The following is a 14,923-nucleotide window of genomic DNA, read 5'->3' as shown; positions in this document are numbered from 1 at the left end:
AGACCAGTTTGCCGCTGCACACACATCCTGTACTGAAATACCCTTATAGTATAGAGTGCCCAGGATGCCCGAAGTGCACACTGTGGGTAGAGTGTGCCTTCAAACCCACAGGTGGTAAAACGCCTTTACTGGAATAGGCCAACTGAATGGCCTCCACAATCCACTGGGACAGCCTGACCTTTGTCACAGGCTTCCCTTTGGCCTCCGTTCCCTGGTTTCCTTCCCTGAAGGAAGCCGTCCTGGCCATGTACACTCGTATAGCCCTAACCGGGCACAGTGAATGTAACTTCTCATCCTGTGCTGATGCAAAAGGAGGAGGAGGGTGAAAGGACCTCAGGTCCACTGGCACAATTGTGGCATTGGAATTCTTAGGGACAAAGGTTGGGTTAGGTTTAACCGTGACCCTAGTCTTGTCTTGGTCGAAAACTGTATAGTTAGGGAAGAGAGTCAGAGAGAGCCTGTAAGTCACTGACTCTTTTAGCTGACGTGAGGGCCACTAACAGAACGACCTTCAAGGACAAGGCTTTGAGACCCACCAAATAATGAATATATATATATAATATATAATAATAATGATAAACAACTATCAACTCAACAACCGGAGAAAAACAATTGGTCTTGTGTGTTGTGTTGTTACTTTTGGCAGTTTATTTGCATATTTTAGTGCATTTAATTAGTAATGAGTGCATGTACTGCAAACATGTAAAGTTATAAATTAACCTGAATGCTTAAAACATACGTTAATGTTCTTATGATTTCAGATGTCAGTCTGCAGGATTATTTGAACGATTATAAGGTCAGTTTGAAAAGTCAAGATGAAGGGGAAGAGTCTGGAACCTCCGTCACCAGCACCTACTCAGAGCTCTACATCTCAGCAGGAGAGAGTGAAGGGGTTAATAGCCAACACGAGGTGATACAGCTTGAGAGAACTTCCAACAAGAAGACCTTCCATGACAAACCAATCAAGTGCTGTGAGATCTACAAGACCATCCTCCCTGGCAGAAAGACACCCAGCAAAAGAGTTCTGACCGAGGGCATCGCTGGCATTGGAAAAACATTCTCTGTGCGCAAGTTTGCTCTGGACTGGGCAAGAGGTTTGGAGAATCAAGATATAGATCTTCTGGTTCCCTTTTCATTCCGGGAGCTAAACTTGGTCAGAGATAAGCAGTACAGTCTTCTCAACCTGATCCATGATTTCCACCCAACGTTAAAGAAGGTCACAGCAGAGCAGCTCGCTGCCTGGAAAGTTTTCTTCATCTTTGATGGTCTCGATGAAGGCAGGTTTCCATTGTACTTCCAAAACAATGGCATTGTTTCTGATGTCACAGTGATATCATCGGTGGATGCTCTCTTGACAAACCTCATCAAGGGGAATCTGCTCCCCTCAGTCCTCCTCTGGATAACCACCAGACCTGCAGCAGCCAATCAGATCCCTCCTGAATGTGTTGACATGGTGACAGAAGTGCGAGGGTTCACAGACCCCCAGAAGGAGAAGTACTTCAGGAAGAGATTCAGTGAAGAGAAGCTGGCCGACAGAGTCCTCTCACACTTGAAGACATCGAGGAGCCTCCACATCCTGTGTTACATCCCACTCTTCTGTTGGATCATTGCTACCGTTCTGCTGGACATGTTGAGGACACACACCACGATAGGACAGCTGCCCAAGACCCTGACCGAGATGTGCTGCCACTTCCTGTTGGTTCAGACAAACACGAAGAAGCAGAAGTATGATGAGACTCATGATATGAAAAAGAAAAGAAAGGGGACTCAACAGAAGCTCATGAAGACTGACTGGGATTTTCTTCTGAAGCTGGGAATGCTGGCGTTTGAACACCTGAAGAAAGGTAGCATCATGTTCTACCAAGAAGACCTGGAAGAGTGTGGCCTTGATGTGAAAGATGCCTCACTGTACTCAGGAGTGTGCACTCAGATCTTCAAAAGAGAGAGTGTGCTGTTTCAGAAAACGGTCTACAGCTTTGTTCATCTGATCATCCAGGAGTTTCTGGCTGCAGTCTACCTGTTACACTGTTTCACAGAGAAGAACGTGGAGGTACTGAAGACATTCCTGGAAGATCAATACAACAGTAACATCTCCCTCTCTGACTTCCTGGAAGCTGCCATGGAAAAATCCCTGAAGAGTAAAAATGGCCACCTCGACCTACTTGTTCGATTCCTTCATGGCCTCTCACTGGAGTCCAACCAGAGTCTGTTAGGAGGCCTGCTGGGCCAGACAAAGAACAGTCCATGGAGCCTGGTAGGACGCCTACTGGGCCAGAAAGAGAGCAGCCCAGAGAACAGTCCAGAGCAGATCCAGAAAGCCATCCGGAACCTGAAAAGAATGTACACTCTCGATCCTTTGCCAGACAGATGTATCAACATCTTCCACTGCTTGATGGAGATGAACGACCACTCGTTACATCAGGAGATCCAACAGTTCCTGAAGTCAGAGAACAGAGCAGAGAAACTGTCCGAGACCCAGTGTTCAGTTCTGGCCGTCATGCTGCAGATATCAGAGGAGGTTATGGAAGAGTTTGACCTGGACAAATACAACACATCCGAGGGGGGACTAAGGAGACTGATCCCAGCTGTGAGGAACTGCAGAAAGGCTCGGTTAGTGGTCAAGGGAATAGAAATATCCCGGAGTAAATCTGTCATTACAGTAAACAAATGAAGGTTGACAAAAAAGTTCCAATAATACTGGATGCGTCTCAAATAGTGCCCAAATAGTGTCTCAAACAGTGCCCTAAATAAATATTACCACACCTCATTGGATAATTCTTCCATAATTCTTATAACTCAACTGTCCAGCTGGTCTATCTCTCTTCACACATAATCTCCATATTGAAGGTTAAACAATGTTATAATATTGTAGGTCAAGAAATGTTACAATATTGTAAGTTATGAAATGTTATAATACTGTAGGTTATGAAAAGTGCTGTTGTCTATTCCACAATACTGTTTATGTATGGATGAACTAGATATAGGATATATTTTAGTTAACTTCCATGACCTCTTATTTCATCTGCATTCATAGACTTGTTGGCTGTACGCTCAGAAAGACAGACGTGGAAGTTGTGGCTTCAGCTCTCAGCTCTAATCCTTCCCATTTGAGAGAACTGGACCTCGGTGAAAACGACCTGCAGGACTCAGGACTAGTGGAGCTGCTCTGTGCTTCACTGAAGAGCCCACACTGTAGACTGGAAGTTCTAAAGTAATTTTTTACCACATTTATCACTTCTATTTTATTATGTACTGTATTATGTGAATTTAAGTGAATTATGATATGAATGCTGTGGTGAGGATTAATTACATAGACAGAAGCAGGGGCTCGCAACTCAGGTCTTTCTATATAGTATAAAGGCCTATATAGGCTACTGGTTGAAGCGTTGTATGTCCTGCCTGCTGTGTTCGTGAATAAAAGTTATCTGGAGCATTACAATTTGAGTTGCGAGCCCCTGCTTTTGTCTATGTTATCTGTCAGTTGAACAGTTTGGCTCAGCACCAAGACCGGAGGATGTGCGTTATATTATTTATATTCTCTTATTCTGAGAGAATGGATTACATACTTAGCTACTAGCTACCTACTGTAGCCTAGGCCTGTGGTTCCCAAACTGAGGTGATTAGCTAATGTGCAACAAGTGTGTTTTCTCACACTAAACACACCAACATACAATATACCTGCAAGTGTATACAGAGTATCTGCACGTTTCTAAAAGTACAATTTAATGACTTTTAAGACATTTTTTTAAACTAAATTGGCAAATGTTACGGAAGACAGAGGCAAACATTGTGAAAATAGCCAATCTACAAGCTCACATGTGGATATTTTCCACAACATGTATCTGTTCAGCAGAGTCAAACTAAATGTAGGCTAATTCCTACAATTCCAAGTGCACGTCAGGGTAGGAGGTCCTCAGTTCAAATTATTACTCATAGGTATAATTTGTTTTCATGATCTCTTATTTAATCTGCATTTACAGACTTGTTGGCTGTAAACTCGGTAAGACAGAGGTTGAAGTTGTGGCTTCAGCTCTCAGCTCTGATCCTTCCCGTTTGAGAGAACTGGACCTCAGTAAAAACGACCTGCGGGACCCGGGACCAGTGGAGCTGCTCTGTGCTTCACTGAAGAGCCCACACTGTAGACTGGAAGTTCTAAAGTAAGATACATCTACCTGGTTTATTTTAATATTTTGATCACCTCAGTTTTAATATGCACTGTATTAGGCATGCGAATATAATATGAATGCTGTGGTGAGAATGTAAGCTTGATATCATCGTAAGCCAAGCCTATATATTATGTGCGTGATTAGACGTTAAAATGACCCCAAACATGTTTGAAAGTGTAATATCCCTTTTAACCCATTCTGACCGGGAACCCATTATGGTGTTAGCATCATGTTATGCTTTAGCTATTGAAAAATAGCAGATCTACAAGCTCATAGCGCGCCACCGAGTGGCGCGCTACGAGCTTGTAGGTCTGCTATTTTTGAAAAATCGAAGAACGACTGACATTTTTTAGAATCTGATCTCAGGTCAGAATGGGTTAATCAGACCAGTGTGTGTCCAGTGGAAACCTCGTATGAATCTGATCTCAGGTCAGAATGGGTTAAGGCTACTTACATATATATACACATTACACAACGCCATACAGCTCACCGGAAATAGCCAATCTACAAGCTCACAATGCGTCGAGGACGGCAACCCTTGTGAGCTTGTAGATCGACCATTTTCAACATTGTTTCAACACGTTGTAGCTATACACCACAGATATCAAGCTTTACCAGCGTACCAACATGCAAAGTGAGTTTAACATTGTTTAACGTTATTTAATGCAATCTGTTTGGATGTTTATGGGCTGTCAAAGGCCAGAAAGTAGTTTTTATCCACTCAGTGGGCGTTCCTGCATAACTTCCTGGTTTTATGATGATGTCACACGCATACCCCCTCTATTGGACGCAGCAGAGCAGAGCCTTTGCTCGCTGCAGTTGATGCAACATAATTATGGTTGTTTTAAAGTTGTTTGCGTGTGGCTGAATTAAAGGCTCAAGCGTACACAAAGATATCCGTTTTGCAAAAGACCCATGTACGTGTAGCCTGGGCCTATAAGTAGCCTGCCCAATGGTCAGCTGACTGCGAATCGGCGAATGACATGTGGGACGGTGTTGCACACACTGAATACGCCTACATAGTAATGCAGCATCTTAACCCATTGAGTATATGTACCCTTGAGCACAGCATGATGAAACCCCTCGTGTATATCTGACTGAACTAACTCCGCAAGCTATACGTATCATTTTATTTACAGACTTGTCGGCTGTAAACTCAGTAAGACAGACTGCCCGTTTGAGAGAATGGGACAGGCGTCCCGTTTGAGAGAACTGGACCTCAGTGAAAACGACCTGCAGGACTCGGGACTAGTGGAGCTGATCTGTGCTTCACTGAAGAGCCCACACTGTGGACTGGAAGTTCTAAAGTAAGATACATTTACCACATTTATTTTGATCACTTCTGTTTTATTATGTACTGTATTATGTGAATATGTATAAGAATGCTGTGGTGAGAATGTATTAATAAGGTTGATATCAGTGTTGATTTCGTCGACTTAAAACTAAGACGAAGAATGTTCGTCAACTACCTTTTTTCAACGAGGAAAACTAAATGATGACTAAAACTTATAGACAATATACTGGCAATTTCGTCAACAAACAAAAAAACTAGACTAAAATGTTGGACTAGTGGACAAGAGATCCAGTATAAGTCATTTTACACTTGGTTGTGTATAGGATAAGCCAAAGCCACCACCAATTATTGTTAATATAATAATAATAATAATAATATCATATCAGTGTGGTTTGATTTTATGACCGTTTTACTGGACATCAAGGAACTGCAACAAGACAGTGAAAAATGAGTGAAACATGTGTTGTCCAGCTTATCACAATAAACATGTACAGGATGTATTGGTTTCCTCATTGCCTGTCTGGCAGAAACATGCTGACTCACTGGAGTAATATTGCCCCCTTGTGGCTTAGAGGAGCCATCGCTCTGTTTTGTTCTTGTCAGGGCAGAAGCACAGTGACTATTAGTATGAGACTAACATTACATAGAACAATGACAAAATGAAATACACTTGTGCATGAACTTTTATCTTTTTAACTATTTGACTTGTAATACCATTAACTGCATTATGAACTTGAGTAGAATATGAATTATGATTAAATAAACAACCAAAAAATTGGGGGTGGCTTTGGCTTATCCTACACTTGCATGCTGAAAATAGCAGATCTAGATCGGCTATTTTCAGCAAGTGTAAAAACAGTCATTACGACGGCATCAAGGCCCACCAAAATACATTTAAGTCGACTAAAACTAACACAAAAAAATTCCAGGTGACTAAAACTAAATGAAAACTATTGAAGAGACAAATCTAAATTTGCTGCCAAAAACAACATGTTTGATATTATGGTAAGTCAAGCCATGTGTGCCTGAGTAGTTCCTCTTGACGCGTTGAGGAGCTTGTAGAGCGGCTAATTCCGTGCGACCCGTGCGAATATATTATAATAATAAATAATATTACGGAAGAAAGAGGCAAACATCGTGAAAATAGCCGATGCAAGCTCACTGTGAGGTGTTTGGTAATATTGTTATTTTCACATAAATGCAATGCCTACAACAAGTTCTTGTCAGGGTGGGGGGGTCCCCAGTTCAAATATGATTATTTTGGGGGGTGCCCAGTTCAAATATGATTACTTTGGGGGGTGCCCAGTTCAAATATGATTATTTTGGGGGGTGCCCAGTTCAAATATGATTATTTTGGGGGGTGCCCAGTTCAAATATGATTATTTTGGGGGGTGCCCAGTTAAAATATGATTATTTTGGGGGGTGCCCAGTTAAAATATGATTATTTTGGGGGGTGCCCAGTTCAAATATGATTATTTTGGGGGGTGCCCAGTTCAAATATGATTATTTTGGGGGGTGCCCAGTTCAAATATGATTATTTTGGGGGTTCCCCAGTTAAATTATTTTGGGGATCAGGATTTGTTAACTTTTAATCAAACTAAAGCATCCAGGTGTGAAGGCACACTAAGTGGGACAAGAGCCTATAATAGGTGGCTGTAAACAGGTTCTAAATCCATTCATTCATTCATTCATGTTTTCATCGTTTCATTCATCATTCAGACTGGCTGACTGCTGCTTGTCAGAGAGAAGCTGTGAAGCTCTGGCCTCAGCTGTAAGCTCTAATCTAGTGTTGGACCTGAGCCTCAACATGGTCAATGATTCAGTCCTGGAGAACTGCAAGTGGGTACAATTTACAATTTAGGCATTTAACAGACGCTCTGTAAAAGCTGAATTTTTATCTGGATTGTACTATGTTTTTGTATGGACGTGGTGTTGGGTGCCTGCACATATGCACACATGGCATCAACGCATGGTGTTGTGTGCAGGCGCCCTACACTCTGTCTTTCGTTTTCTTTTCTTTTATCCCCCTGTTCCCCTCACTGTATATATACTTTTTTTCCCTTTTCGCTTCCTATATGATGAATTCCTGTTCTGTTCTTTAACTACATAGAAGTGTCTATTTGTTTGTCTCTAAATGTTTTGATGAATTGAACAATGTGGACCCTGTTGTAAACAAGTGTAAGGCTTAATTGGGTCGTCCACTCACAGTTAACAGTCTTTGTATTGAGTTTGTGCTTGAAATGTACTGTAATTCTGCAAACTGTTAATAAAGATTTCAATCAATCAATCTCTTAATCCAGAGCGATTTACAGTAAGCAAGAACAAAAACATGGTAATACATCAAATACGTGAAAATAGTCATCAAGACTCATACGTAAGCTAACCTAACAACCTAACAGTCGAATAGCAATATAATGAAAAATTAATATACACTATTTAATAGAGTGCTATGTCTACATAAAATGCTATCTAAGTTACATAAGTTGAGCCTTTGCACATGTCTGTAAGGTCGTCAAGGCTAGGGTAATAAGATGGAGTCTGAAGAGGTGGGTTTTCAGACTACGGCGGAAGATAGGGAGTGAATCTGCAGTTCTGATTGCAAATGGGAAGTGCATTCCCATTGCAATCAAAAATGCGTCTCGCTTGACTGGCAAAATATTGCCACCTATTGCGTATTTCATGAGCTAAATAGTGGATGAAAACGAGGAAAGAAATCTGTTTTCTTTTATCGAATTAATGGAAATTTGCTTCCTATTTTCGAAAAGGCTTGATGGAAACTCACCTATTGATGCTTGTTGTTCTACTTCCTACAGTGTGAAACATGGAGGAGAAGATAGGCTTAATTCTACACTTGTTAGAAAATGTGAGTATCTGTCTGTTGGTGTCAATATCACACATTAAAGATAGAATGCCGTGATCCCCCCACACCCTTACATCAGGTAATGTGATTATACTAGGAGAACAATTTTCTTTTAAGTGTACAGAAACTGTTAAAATGATGTTTTTATGTGGCCACACCGACCAGTTCATTAAGTAGGCCTGGTGGTTGGTGATCCACCTGAACTGAAGCCGCACCCACAGCTGTGTGATAAATGGGGAGGGGTTATGGGAGGCGATGATATATTGTGATGCCACTATATCACTGTCATCTTGATTGGGCCTTTTGACTCAAAGGCTTTCAGCTTTCTATTCAGGAAGAAACCAAAAATACACATAGGGAAGACGCACTTCAATATTCTAACAACATGCACCTGGGGGTCTATTAGAGTAATGTTACAAAGATCATGGCACTCCATCTTTAACATTTTATACTCCGGTTGATGCTGTCCTGAAGTCTGTTCTCTAACTGCTCTCTACTCTCTGCTTTTGGCCTGGTCCTTAACACCATGAAGATGAGGTCATGCGGTTTGACCGAAACAATGGACCTCATTCACTAACCTGGTCGTAAATAACATGCATTTCGTCTATATTGGCATAAGGTCAATTCTGACATGTGATGCATGAAAGGTGGTGCAGAGCCGTGCTTTTATCAACTAGTCCCAACAGGGTCAACTAGTGGATTTACTAGTCGACTAGTTGAATAGTCGACTTGGTGCTTAAAGCCCTAGTGCGTGTACATGTGTGTGTGCGCGCGCGTGTATGTGTGCGTGCATGCTTGTCAGTCAGTCAGTCAGTCAGTCAGTCAATGAATGATGTATTTAGGCTGATGTTTGATGTGTTGTTTTCTCATCAGATTTCCATCGTCTCACGCTGGACACAAACACAGCACATGGATCCCTCTCTCTGTCTGAGGACGACAGGAAGGTCACAAATGAGAAGAAGGATCAGCATCCTCCTGATCACCCCGACAGGTTTGATAACCTGACACAGGTTCTGTGTGCACAGAGTCTGAGTGGATGCCATTCCTGGGAGGTAGAGTGGGGTGGAGCTGGGGTTCATGCAGGAGTGACGTACAGAGAACAGAGAAAAAGGAAAGGACGTGGTGGCGACCATGGGCTTGGATGGAACGAAACGTCCTGGAGACTGGACTGTTCAAGAGGCGCAAGTTACCATGTCACACACGACAGTAAGAGGACTGTCCTCCCCGTCAGAGCCTCTAGAGGCCCCAACAAAGTGGCAGTGTATGTGGACTGTCCCGCTGGGACTCTGTCCTTCTACGCAGTGTGCTCTGACTCTACTCTGACACACCTGTACACCTTCCAGACCACGTTCACTGAACCTCTGTATGCTGGGTTCACATTCTGGTCCTGCTTCCCCTCCTCAGTATGTCTGTGTGAGCAGAGATAGAGTCTCTATGTGACAGTGACATCAGGTCGACATGGTTACAAAATCGTGGGATAAAAAAAAATATTATACCAGATAGTTGTCCACGCTCCCTCTAGTATTGTGGCTGTGGTGGGTGTTACTCACTTATATACATTTATAAATATACCGTATCATAAATACCGTCCATCAACACTGATGATGATGATGTAAATATCAGTGTCATACTTGTGTGTCTCTCATGTAGATACAAAATGTTATGTATATTTGATTTTTGATAATAGATGAAAATATATTTGATCATGTAATTCTCATATCGTATCAATCTTATCTTGTATATAAACCTTTTTAACCCATTCTGAACGGGAACCCATTCTATTGAAAAATAGCAGATCTACAAGCTCATAGCGCGCCACCGAGTGGCGCGCTACGAGCTTGTAGGTCTGCTATTTTTGAAAAATCGAACTGACATTTTTAGAATCCGATCTCCGGTCAGAATGGGTTAATCAGACCAGTGTGTGTCCAGTGGAAACCTCGTATGAATCTGATCTCAGGTCAGAATGGGTTAACCACTTGAACAACATACTTTTGTTGACTGGGGTCCCCCAGGGTTCTGTGATTGGTCCACCAAGAATCTCTTCTGTGAAAATATGCGAACCGTGCTAATTTTGACAGCAAATTTGAATCATCTGAAATGTTTTTAGTCTAGTCTTATAGTTTCCGACTATAGATTTTAGTGGACTCTACAGTCTACAGTTGATTTTGTCAACAAACATGTTGTTTGAAGAGCTGTGAAGGCATTGGTATACTTAATTTATACTCAGCTGTGTGCCTAAAATAGCCGATCTATGGGTTGATGACGTGTTCACTCTCTCTGCTCGCCTGCTGCTGTGAACATGTTGTTGACTAGACTTCATGTCACTGACTCTCTGCTCTCCTGCTGCTGTGAACATGTTGTTGACTAGACTTCATGTCATTCACTCTCTGCTCTCCTGCTGCTGTGAACATGTTGTTGACTAGACTTCATGTCACTGACTCTCTGCTCTCCTGCTGCTGTGAACATGTTGTTGACTAGACTTCATGTCATTCACTCTCTGCTCTCCTGCTGCTGTGAACATGTTGTTGACTAGACTTCATGTCATTCACTCTCTGCTCTCCTGCTGCTGTGAACATGTTGTTGACTAGACTTCATGTCACTGACTCTCTGCTCTCCTGCTGCTGTGAACATGTTGTTGACTAGACTTCATGTCATTCACTCTCTGCTCTCCTGCTGCTGTGAACATGTTGTTGACTAGACTTCATGTCACTGACTCTCTGCTCTCCTGCTGCTGTGAACATGTTGTTGACTAGACTTCATGTCATTCACTCTCTCTGCTCTCCTGCTGCTGTGAACATGTTGTTGACTAGACTTCATGTCATTCACTCTCTCTGCTCTCCTGCTGCTGTGAACATGTTGTTGACTAGACTTCACGTCACGGACTCTCATCTTGGACTTTGTCAATCACTCTGGATTCACTAAATGAACTCAAATCAGTTTATTCGTCGTTTCCTCACTCATCTCATTATTTTGCTCCCATTGAATATTCATTTGATGTTATTGTATGAAAGTCAGAATTGTTTAATAAATTGATTCTTGACAGTCTGTCGTTGCTCCTGTGTATTGATATTCATAGTGTTGTCATGTGACAACATGGCCACAGCTCATTGGTCGTATAGTAACTATGTTGGGTCCATCGCGACACAGGTTATAATTTCATGAAAAGTAACTGTTTTGGACAAACGCGGATATAAGTCTCTACAGTACAACCAGTCTCTCTAGGGTACAGATGCCAGTCTCTATAGACAGACATATGCCAGTCTCTATAGGTAGATAACATCAAAAAGTGTAACTTTCCTTCAAAAGCGTCATAAAGGGGAGAACTGCTGGCCTAGCGGTTAAGTCATACATCACACATACAGTTTGCTCTAATGCTGGGGTTCAAGTGGGTCAAAGAAGTACACACTCACAACACCAGAGGGAGTTCAACAGACCACGTGCAACCCAGAATCGGCTCAAACAAGGGTTTACATTCAATTTGCTCCTATGCCAGTTTTCTGAAATAAATATTTTCACGATTTTTCAAAAAAAAAAAACAGCCAATAGCTAAAATATAACATATTGTTTAAAACACCAAAATGGGTTAAGACATGTGAATCCCTAGACTCCTTCAAAACCTCTCAAAGAGCACTCTGCCCACCCCTTTCTCCCCATATATATACTGTATACATATTGTTTCCTTTGTTACTCTCTTTATATGATTTCCAGTTTTTTATTTATTTGTTATATAATATAAAAAAATTGAAATTTTGAGACGTACAAATTTTGAGACGTACAAATATACACTTCTATATTATAGAAGTGTATATTTGTACGTCTCAAAATGTTCTGATGAATTGAACATGGTGGGCCCTGTTGTAAATAAGTGTAATGCTTTATCATGGATTGTCCACAAAGCATTGTTTTTGTATTGACTGAGCTTTCGTTTGAAATGTACCCATTCGGCATACTGTGAAATAAAATGTACCCATTCGGCATACTGTGAAATAAAATGTACCCATTAAAATGTACCCATTCGGCATACTGTGAAATAAAAAACGTTTAAAACGTTTAAAATGTACCCATTCGGCATACTGTGAAATAAAAAACGTTTAAAACGTTTAAAATGTACCCATTCGGCATACTGTGAAATAAAAACGTCAATCAATCAATCAATGTAATACACAGAAACAACATATTGTAATGTCACCATGAGAGGTACCGAGCGGGCTAGTGTGAGGCATTGCAGAACCAGCAGGCTGAATCCAGGGTTACGCATGAAATGAGGTTTGACTTTCAATTTACAATTTACAATTTAGGCATTTAGCAGACGCTCTTAATCCAGAGCGACTTACATTAAGCGAGAACAAAAGCATGGGAATACATCACATAAAGACATTTATCATGACACATGCGTAGCTAAGAAAGTAACAGTGGAATATCTATAATGAAACTATACATATAAGCTATACATCTATACTACTATGCTACACATATGTACTATGACGTGCTATGACTACTAGAATTGCTATCTAAGGGGGTGGGGTAAGTGCTATGGGCCACAGATAATGAACTCAGGCAGGTATATTATATATATATATATATACAGGCCAACATGAGGCAGTTTGCAAAGACAACATAAAATATCCCAAAGAGAGAATAGTAATGTGTAAACAGTGACTTACTTGTTGCCGTTCAGTCCTTGGGGTCCAGCTCCGTCCAGCCCTCAGCTCGCTGTCCTTCCTTGTACTGTCTGGACCTGAATGGAAACAAGACCGCAATGACTATTTTTTCCGGTGATCCCTTTGAAGGGGTTTGTTTTTAACTGCAATCTGAGAATCCCATCGTCAAATACTGTTGTTCCTCGAAATGACGCGAGGCAACAGTCTGTCTTGAGAGACTAGTTTGACTGTACCCTGGCCTGTACTGTTTACATGTCATACTGTATTATGCCAATACAGTATTCAATCAATCAATTTGTTTGCTCTCCCAGCTCTGCCTCAAAACGCCTACACCTGACTGTGTGCTGTGCTGCAGGGCCCTCTGGGAGTTGAAGTTCTCAAAATCTCAACCCTAGAGGTACAGTATCAACCAGAGGTCTTCACAGGTCCAATTTGACGCAGACCAGACCTGTTACAAAACCAGAGGCCTCCCAAATGCAATATAGCATATAGGGCCCTCCAAACCTTTTTCAAAGGGGGGCATATTATAAAATATTAAAACACACTAGGGCCTACTACATTATCATGACATAATCAGACGATATCAAACTCACATGCGTCACATTTAAACCATTTCATTTAACCATCATCAATATTTAAAAACCCATTCTGGACGGGAACCCCTTTTGGTATTTTTAACTAAGCATTATGTTATACTTTAGCTGTTGAGAAATAGCAGATCTATAAGCTCGTAGCGCGCTATACGAGCTTGTAGGTCTGCTATTTTTTTTTAAATGAGGCACAAATCTTTTAATATAATATTATTATTATTTTTGCTCTTTTGTCAGGTGTGTTCTGTGAACAAAACACAAATAAATAAGTCAGCCTTTTTTTCAGCCTTATGTCACCGTGCCAAATGTCGTCGACCCCTTCAGAATGAGACAGCAGGGAACCCTGACAAAGTATTAACCCGACTCCGCCACATGGTGGCAGTACTGAGTTCACCAGTTCCCTCCTCCTCCAGATGGTGGCAGTACTGAGTTCACCAGTTCCCTCCTCCTCCTGCCTGCATCTGGGCTCTCTCTGAGGCAGAAACCATGAAGCAGCGGGACAAAAAGATCTGATATCTCCATAATCATTTCGAGTTGTAGTCTCGTCTCGTTAGGTTGCGTTTACATTTGCGCTGTGGCACAGCTTCAATATGTCATAAGTCTCGCGTAGGTGCTGGGTAATTAAATCACACCACCTGCCAATTGTGCCCCAAACGTGCGTTTCCCTGACGACGTTTGCGACGGCCAAAGGAAGTTTTGATAAATCAAGTCCAGATGTCATTCCGAGTGCCTTTTCCGTCCGGGTGCAGCTTGTGAAAAAGTGGAGATATTTGACTAAAACATTTTATAATAATATTTTTTTTTATCCCACGATTTTTGTAACCCATTTTTCACCCCTGTGTCAATCACCTAATGTGATCCTGGGCTCTACACACCCTCCACCAACCTAGTCCCCATATATGGGGGACAAGGGGAGAGCAACCTAGTTCCCATATATGGGGGACAAGGGGAGACCAACCTAGTCCCCATATATGGGGGACAAGGGGAGACCAACCTAGTCCCCCATAAATGGGGGACAAGGGGAGAGAAACGGACTTGAACTCATGCTTCCTTCATGCCTGAGTGTCCAAGTTTCTCCTTTACACCCGACGGGGGGGGAGTTTCCCCCTGGTTGGACGTAGCGCCTGGAAGGAACACGTTATTCCAACCAGACTAAAACATTTTATGATAATGACTTCACATGGATATGAAAGTTGAGGACCATATCGGACTCCCAAGTCTTTATTTCAAAGACTTGGGAGTCAGATATGGTCAACTTTCATATCCATATATATTTATTGAGAGAGTACACACGGAGCACCGAGCACATTTACGCCACCATGCTGCCGCTGCAACCGCAAGTCTACAGCATT

At 41.8% G+C, this 14,923-nt stretch overlaps 1 protein-coding gene across 1 annotated transcript; it reads left to right on the top strand.

The window, feature by feature from the left end:
- Positions 1–303: 303 nt before the first annotated feature.
- LOC308331766 (protein NLRC3-like) lies at positions 304–9,747 on the top strand (the record flags this gene model as incomplete). Its single annotated transcript, XM_080787256.1, has 5 exons — positions 304–337; positions 762–2,610; positions 3,035–3,211; positions 3,981–4,114; positions 9,194–9,747. The coding sequence occupies 5 exons, from the start codon at positions 304–306 to the stop codon at positions 9,745–9,747; spliced, it is 2,748 nt and encodes a 915-aa protein (XP_080643382.1).
- Positions 9,748–14,923: the final 5,176 nt, after the last annotated feature.

This window comes from Protomyctophum bolini (genome assembly GCF_963924005.1).
Source record: "Protomyctophum bolini genome assembly, chromosome: 17".
In the NCBI taxonomy this organism is placed as follows: domain Eukaryota; kingdom Metazoa; phylum Chordata; class Actinopteri; order Myctophiformes; family Myctophidae; genus Protomyctophum; species Protomyctophum bolini.
The sequence above is the reverse complement of the archived record's forward strand: the minus strand, read 5'-3'. Positions and strand labels throughout refer to the sequence as shown.